The sequence below is a fragment of the Penaeus chinensis genome, chromosome 13 (genome assembly GCF_019202785.1).
Source record: "Penaeus chinensis breed Huanghai No. 1 chromosome 13, ASM1920278v2, whole genome shotgun sequence".
In the NCBI taxonomy this organism is placed as follows: Eukaryota; Metazoa; Arthropoda; class Malacostraca; order Decapoda; family Penaeidae; genus Penaeus; species Penaeus chinensis.
Window position 1 is genome coordinate 6,553,322 of NC_061831.1, and position 7,500 is coordinate 6,560,821.

Here is a 7,500-nt window from a genome sequence, read left to right on the forward strand (position 1 = left end):
TTGCTCTTCCCTTCGTTATTTTATTTACAGCCGGTGATTTTTGCTTAATCCTTCATATAAGTGTACACCTGTTCACCCGTCGTTTAAAGATGGCGCTCAACCCATGAAACCAAGCGCCAGAATTATTTTTAAATAGTTTGTTCGCGAGGACTATATGATCTCTAATGTCAGCAAGGGTGATAATGATGCTACCGTAAATGATGGGAGCATGATAATATTGCTGCGTGCATCCTATGATCAATTTACATCTATGTCATATCGGATTGAAGAACTATAGGACTATTGGAGTCAGTGTGGTGATGAGTTTGTGAATAAAACTGGACTTTAATGTGTAAATGCTATGGCTTGTTAATTTAAGATGAATGTGTAAATTTGTCCCTTCCTTTCGCAACATTCGCTATAAAGCATGCCAAAAAAATCTTATTAGAAAATTATTATAGAAAAGAACATGAGATTGAAGGACTACGATTCAATCTACACAAGAAAGATATCGTGTGAATAATTCATTCAAGTCGTCAATTGCAAATCATTCTCACTTACAGCTTTACTACATTTGCCACAACGACCTCCGTTGAAAGAAAGCAATCGGCAAAAGATACCGAAGACGAAGCCACGCAAATCGGAACAAAGCAAGTGAAACGAACTCTCGAGACGCGGAGTGAGGCAAGTCGATGAGGCACAAAAGCCCCGAGACAAGAGGTCTCCCCGAGTGCCATTGTGAGTGTCAGGAGTGTCACAATGGGGCGGTGTCATGCCCCTTGGGTACCGCTCCCTCAACCCTTTTGATTCCGGCGCGAAATGCTCTGCCGTTGCTCTATAAAACGGCGAGGTCGGTTGTTTCCCGGCACAGTCCCTCCTCCATCGTCTCTCGCCATGGCTTCATTCAAGAGTGTTTTGGTCATCCTCTGCCTCGGTGAGTTGCTTGCCGGAGAATTTGTTTGCTGTAACAGTTTGGTTTATTTATTTTGATAGTAAATGAGTGAAGGACCATCGATTCAGAATTTTTATGCTTCCTTCTTTTTCGTTCCAGGCTTGGCCGCTGCTGAGGACAGTATGCGCGTAAGTAGCTTTGCTTTTTGGGGCCGTCTGTTGAGACATGGTAAAAAGTACATTAGAACAAAAAGTGTAAACATCATAATTTTTCATCAACATGATATTTCAGGAGAAGCGTGGCTTCACTGGCGGCGCTGGTTATGGCGGCGGATACGGCGGCGGCCACGGTGGTAGCGGCGGCGGCTTCCTGGTCGTCAGCGGCGGGGGCGGCGGTGGCCACGGGCCCAGCGCCGCCGACATCGCTAACCAGGCTGCCGCGCAGGCCTCTGCCGCCGCCGCCGGCCTCAAGGGCGCTGCCGCAGGCGCTGCCGGCGCTGCAGCCAACCAAGCCGCCGCCATCGCCGCCGCCGCCTCGCAGACAGCCCAGGCCGCCGCCGCCCAGAAGCAGTCGCAGGCCGCCCAGCTGACGCAGGCCAGGCAGGGCGCCCACGCCGCCGCCTACGCCGAGTCCTCCCTGTCGGGGCAAGCCGCCTCCGCCGAGGAAGCGGCCGAGAACGCGCACAAACTCGCCCTGTCGGTGGCCGGCGACCTGGCCGCCGCCAGGCACGAGGCGCAGGCCGTGGTGGCACAGGCCTTCCAGGCACTTCAGGCTGCCCGGGACGTGCGAGCAACGCAGGCCGCCATGGCGTGGCAGGCGCAGCAGGCCGCAAATGCTCTGGGCCTGCAGCAGAGCGTGGTCGTAAACGACCTGCAATCCGCCCTGGGCGCCGCGGCGCAGGCGCAGGCGGCATCCGCCAAGGCGCTGGCCAAGGCCAAGGGCAGCGGAGGCGGGTATAGCGGCGGATTCGGGGGCGGCTTCGGGTACGGCCACTGAACCCACACACTGCTTGCACAGGCTCTGGGACGTGTACATAGATCACATGACGAATAAATCTGCTTGAATTTACCCCGCTTACACTTTATTGCTACCCTGTCCATGAAAAACATGAATGTGGAATGATACACGCTTCATTATGACACAGTTTATTTTGTGATAAAATTATCTACAAAGGTGAAAAATGAAACACCGAACAGAAGAATGGGAAATTATATTAATTCTAGAGTTTGAAGATACAAACAAAAAGATAAAGAGAGAGGACATTTATGTGTGAAAATAAACACATAAGCTGATAGATGAATAGACTGATAAACAGAAGGGACGCGGAGGCAGAAAGAGAGAGAGAGAGAGAGAGAGAGATATTACTGGGAAGAGACAGGCATATAGACAGATCAATAAATATAGAGATAAAAGAAAGAAGAAGGAATAAGAGTGGCAGACTGAATAGTAAGATATATAGATATACATATAGACTGATAACTAGATAGCTACACAGACAGACACAGAAAAAGACAGACACAGAGAGTGTCAGAAAGAGAGAGAGGGGGATAGAGACAGACAGAGAGACTGTCTCTTTCTCATAGACAAGGAGGTAGAGAGAGAGAGATATACAGATAGATAGTCTGTCTCCTTCCGACAGGCAGGAAGGAGAGTGAGAGAGAGAGAAGGGAAATAGAGAGACAGGCTGTCTCTTTCTGACAGACAGAAGAGAGAGACAGGCAGACAGACAAACAGACCGACGGACAGAGAGAGTGCGTACTCTTAAAATAAATCGATATAAACAATCCTCTGGCAATACAAATCACAATCCATTACCCTTTTCCCTTCCTTACCCAAACCAGACCGTCGCACCATAAGCTATTTCGCCAAAACATTTTCTCATCAAACCGCACTTTCGGAAAACGGAAGCGACAGAAACGTTTTATTCTGTCTGGTCACGTGACACGAAGATGAAGAGAACGGGTGAAAGTCGCGACATCAGGGGGAATTTTCAGGGAAAAGGTTTGACTGATTTTCGAGTTTTTTTTTCTGTTTATGTATATTGGGTGTTGGGCATGAAAGTGGTAATGATAGAAGTGTTAATGAATATAGTGATAAAAATAAGTGTTGATGAATATAGTGATATTGATAGTGATGATAATAACAATTAGGATGAAGGGGGAGAAGATACGGATGATAATGAAGATATGAATAAAGATATTGATGATTATAATCAAGCTAATGATGCGAATCGCGACGATAATGAAGACATAGACCACGTTGATGCGTACGTGGGTGTTGATACGTGTGCGTGTGACTATGTGTGTGTACGTGTGAGTGTGAATATTCCCTCACTCGTATGCGTCTCTAATTTCTATCTCTTTGGTTCTCTCTGCTCATAGCATCACTCTACAACAACTGTGACACTGCTTAACCCTATGTATAAATTCTCCAAATCTACAAAGATGAGCCATATAGGTCTTCATCTTATTAAACATTCATAGACACAAGAACCGGAACAAGGTCGGTAGACCCTGGCCTGGAGGGTCTTGGGTCTATTCTGCTGAAACATGTCTGGTACGTGTGTTCTGTTATTATTGCTGAAACATGTCTGGTTCATGTGTGCTGTTATTATTGATGAGACATGTCTGGTTCATGTTTTTTGTTATTATTGCCGAAACATGTCTGGTTCATGTGTGCTGTTTTTATTGACGAGACATGTCTGGTTCATGTTTTTGGTTATTATTGCCGAAACATGTCTGGTTCATGTGAGCTGTTATTATTGATAAGACATGTCTGGTTCATGTTTTTTTGTTATTATTGCTGAAACATGTTTGGTTCCTGTTTTTTTTTTTTTTTTTTTTTTTTTTTTTTTTTTTTTTTTTTTTTGGGTGTGTGTGTGAAACATGTCTTGTTCATGCTATTAATTTTTATCTATGAGTCCGTTTCGAGAACCTTTAATTACAACAAAGATCCGGTCTATCTATCTGTCTATCTGATCTAGCCTTAAAGAAGTTTAGAGTAAACCTGCATAATATTCTTATCATTGTGTAGGTTACCCACGTCATCCATTTAAAAGCTATGCATTTATGACTGAGAGTGCTTTGTTTTGTGACTAGTGACTCTTGAAACCACTCGGTATAATTAAAAACGAAAAGGTATGAATAAAAATTAAAATAAAATTAAACTCTTGCACGCGTTAATAATTAATATCAAAACGTGGTAGACTTTTATATTTCGCTTGAAGGTGTTTTCTTTTTTCCTTGTGACTGTGTGATTTCTTATGATTTTAAGTCTAATTTTGATGCTTTCTGTCTTAGACTTCAGATTGGTTTCATTTTTCACTTTTGCAGTATCAACAATAATGACCTCTCGCCATTTTAAAAACTTCATAAATATTTTTTTTGCAGTACATGAGGATCGGCGTTTTTTTTTTTTTTTTTTTTTTTTTTTGGGGGGGGGGGGGTCGAGAAGAGTATATGTGCATGAATGACATCGGAAACATTCCGTCAACTTTTCAAAGGATCGAAACTTCCATTGCAGGTTTGTACAAAAAACCGGAGAGAGTGTTGAATCCCAAAGCTTAACAAAAGACGAATGGAGAGTGACGTCATGTGTTCCAGGTGGAGGAGATGGGTATATAGGCAGGTGGAAAAAAGGTCTTGCCACAGTCCACGTCGAACCTTCCACACAATGACTGCTGCTAAAACTTTCCTCGTCGCTCTCTGTTTGGGTAAAACCTCTCGTGTTCTATTTACCTCAACTCTTGATATTACTTGATTTATGGTTCATGTGGAGGCTCTGGTCATTCACCAGATAACTAAGATTTTTTCTCGAGCCACTTCACTAATGATGCTCTCTTTTCCACAGGCTTGGCAGTGGCTGACGAAACCATTCGGGTAAGGCCCTGCACGTTCCGTATGGATATTCCGTGAAAAAAAGGGTGATGAGCTTACTTTTTTAAAGTACAACATGGGATTCACGTTTATTTTTTTTTTCCTAGGAAAAGCGTGGATTTATCGGCGGTAATGGCGGCGGCTACGGAGGAGGCCACGGCGCAGGCGTGGGCGGAGGCTACAGCAGCGGCGGCGGAGGCTACCTGATCGTCGGCGCCGGCAACGGGGGCGGCCACGGCCCCAGCGGCGCCGACGTCGCCAACGAGGCCGCCGCACAGGCCACGGCCGCCGCCGCCGGCCTCTCCGGCGCCGCCAACGCCGCCTACGGAGCAGCCGCCAGCCAGGCCGCTTCTGTGTCGTCGGCCGCCGCCCAGACTGCTCAGGCAGCGGCAGCAGGCAAGCAGGCGCAGGCCGCCCAGGTCACCGTGGCCCTGCAGGGTGCTCAGGCTGCCTCCTACGCCGAGGCTTCCCTCACGGCGCAGGCCGCGCAGGCCGAGCAGGAGGCCGAGAACACCTACAACCTGGCGGTGGCCACGCTCAACGACATCAGCGCCGCCGAGAACGAGGCGCGGGCCGTCGTGGCGCAGACGGGGCAGGCGCTGCAGGCCGCCCGCCGCGTGCGCGCCTCGCAGGCCGCCATGGCCTGGCAGGCGCAGCAGACCGCCAACGCCCTCGAGCAGCAGCAGACTCTGGCTCTCAAGGACCTGCAGTCGGCGCAGCAGGCGGCGGCCCAGGCCGAGGCTGCGGCGTCCAAAGCCCTGGCCAAGGCCAAGGGCAACAACCCCTACGGCTACGGACACTAAGCACAGGCCGCAGGGCTCTCCTAGGGAACAGGCCAGAGCGCAGCGGACGGACGTCTGGCATCGCCCATACTGTCATGCCGATTCTTGACAGTCAAAGAGATACACTGACATTGAAAATAAACCTTTATGTTTTATCAACATTACTGATATTTCATTACTGAAAACCTTATAGTTCACTCCAGCTTAAGCTAAGCAGTTAGTATGCGCTGTATGGACTTTCCATTTTAATATCTTCAATATACTGTGAAAAATCAAAAGCACTTCTCTTCGAAAGAAAGAGAGCCAGCGAGCGAGAGGAAAGAGAGAGAGAGAGAGAAAGAGAGAGAGAGAGAGAGAGAGAGAAGATAGCGAGAGAGAGAAATAGAGAGCGAGCGAGCGAGAGAAAGAAAGAAAGAGAGAGATAGTGAGAGAAAGATAATATTTAACAAATATCTTACGGTTTAGTGAGGAGCAGAAGTTTTTGTTCCGGACAGTGAGACAGCAAAGAATCTCGTGCAGCTTTGCACAATCACCAATAAAAGACCAGTATAAAGACGAGAGTTTAGGCAGTCAAACAAAAAGTGCTGATGGCTAAAACTGCGATAGATACTTAAAATATGACGATCTGTCATCATGTACCCATATACTTAAGATGTCATAATAATAATCCCTGATATATTATCATTACCATCATTATTACCAACCTTCACATCACAGTTGCTCTCTTTGTCATACTAATATTCACAATCACTATCATCTTTATTAGCATCACTCACCATTACCAGTAAAGTTGTTTTTTTTAATGACTAGTATTCTTATTATTATCATCACATTTCAACATCATTATAAATATAAGTAATGCTCGGTGTTTTTCACAAAACAAACTTTTAAAACAACCCAAAGAATACTAATTGACAACCTAAACTATCATAAGGAATAACGGTAAGATTTCCTTAGACATTTTCAAACTTGTAAACTGAACTTGAAATCCTGGAATAAGTTCGACCTTGGCAAGAATTCGAATCAGCAACCATTGATATAAAATATCAACTATGCAAATAGTTAGCAAATACATGTAACTGAAATCTACAGTATTCATTTGAACAGAAATCTGATAATTCGACTGTAGCGTTATATCAAAAGTTCAAGCGAGAGAAATAAAAATACTTGGTCATAAAACACATGAATAGGACTGGCATCAGCGCGTTTTCACAGCAATCAGGGTCAACCGCCCCGCGAACATAATTAATTTTTTCCTCCTTTTTTTTGGTTTCACTTTTAATACCGATTCACTAAACTCTTCCTCAATATCGATCTTTTCACGGGAATAAACCATATAACGGACAGACTTACCATTATGCGGAGGATTTGGCCGTAAGAAAGGGATCCATACCTCGACAAGATATTGGATATTCTACTTTACGAATACTTTTAGGTACATGGAGAAAGTTATGGAAGCAGTTGCAATATTCTATCTTATTATTATCATTGTTTTTGTTATGTTTATTATTAATAATAATGCTACTGTTAACAAGAGAAGTGATAAGAAGTGCAACAATAATGGTAAAAATGGTAGCTATAACAATGTTAATTACATTGATAATAATAGTAATTATAATGATAAAAAAAATCCTAAATTTTTATCACCACTACCATAAATGGTATTACTATTATTGCTTTTGTTAGTATCATTATCATCACCTGTTGTTTCTATTATCATTTAATGTCCAAGAACTTTCAGTAGTGACCAAAGATGACTGTCTAATCAGAAAAAAGGAAAAAGTACACCAGTGTTGCTTTTTTGACTAGTGAATTTTATTCAGTCGAGATGCGAGCATAAAGGGGTCCTTGCTTAGAATTAGTGTCCGTAGCCGTAGGGGTTGTTGCCCTTGGCCTTGGCCAGGGCCTTGGACGCCGCAGCCTCGGCCTGGGCCGCCGCCTGCTGCGCCGACTGCAGGTCCTTGAGAGCCAG

At 45.0% G+C, this 7,500-nt stretch overlaps 3 protein-coding genes across 3 annotated transcripts in view; 2 read left to right on the forward strand and 1 right to left on the reverse strand.

Annotated features, from left to right (window-relative positions):
* The first annotated feature begins 873 nt into the window (after positions 1–873).
* LOC125031389 (glycine, alanine and asparagine-rich protein-like) lies at positions 874–1,924 on the forward strand. Its single transcript, XM_047622099.1, has 3 exons — positions 874–913; positions 1,031–1,059; positions 1,163–1,924. Exons 1-3 carry the CDS (start codon positions 874–876, stop codon positions 1,865–1,867), a joined length of 774 nt encoding a protein of 257 aa, XP_047478055.1. The 3' UTR covers positions 1,868–1,924.
* Positions 1,925–2,815: 891 nt separating this feature from the next.
* Positions 2,816–5,589, forward strand: LOC125031930 (glycine-rich protein 1-like). Its single transcript, XM_047622940.1, has 5 exons — positions 2,816–2,872; positions 3,253–3,427; positions 4,394–4,583; positions 4,721–4,749; positions 4,854–5,589. The coding sequence occupies exons 3-5, from the start codon at positions 4,448–4,450 to the stop codon at positions 5,547–5,549; spliced, it is 861 nt and encodes a 286-aa protein (XP_047478896.1). The 5' UTR covers positions 2,816–2,872; positions 3,253–3,427; positions 4,394–4,447; the 3' UTR covers positions 5,550–5,589.
* Positions 5,590–7,324: 1,735 nt separating this feature from the next.
* The window catches only part of LOC125031554 (glycine-rich protein 1-like), a 1,627-nt gene continuing 1,451 nt past the window's right edge, over positions 7,325–7,500 (reverse strand). Inside the window, exon 4 of the mRNA XM_047622438.1 lies at positions 7,325–7,500. This exon is cut by the window's right edge and continues 582 nt beyond it. Within this exon, the coding sequence (XP_047478394.1) occupies positions 7,387–7,500 (114 nt within the window). The 3' untranslated portion in view covers positions 7,325–7,386.

Excerpts from the sequence above, each read along its gene's own strand:
- LOC125031389 (XM_047622099.1), top strand. The coding sequence starts at position 874 with ATGGCTTCATTCAAGAGTGTTTTGGTCATCCTCTGCCTCG. Across the intron at positions 914-1,030 it reads TTTGGTCATCCTCTGCCTCG|GCTTGGCCGCTGCTGAGGAC; the intron begins GTGAGTTGCTTG and ends TTTTCGTTCCAG. Across the intron at positions 1,060-1,162 it reads CTGCTGAGGACAGTATGCGC|GAGAAGCGTGGCTTCACTGG; the intron begins GTAAGTAGCTTT and ends ATGATATTTCAG.
- LOC125031930 (XM_047622940.1), top strand. The coding sequence starts at position 4,448 with ATGGAGAGTGACGTCATGTGTTCCAGGTGGAGGAGATGGGTATATAGG. Across the intron at positions 4,584-4,720 it reads CCTCGTCGCTCTCTGTTTGG|GCTTGGCAGTGGCTGACGAA; the intron begins GTAAAACCTCTC and ends TCTTTTCCACAG. Across the intron at positions 4,750-4,853 it reads TGGCTGACGAAACCATTCGG|GAAAAGCGTGGATTTATCGG; the intron begins GTAAGGCCCTGC and ends TTTTTTTCCTAG.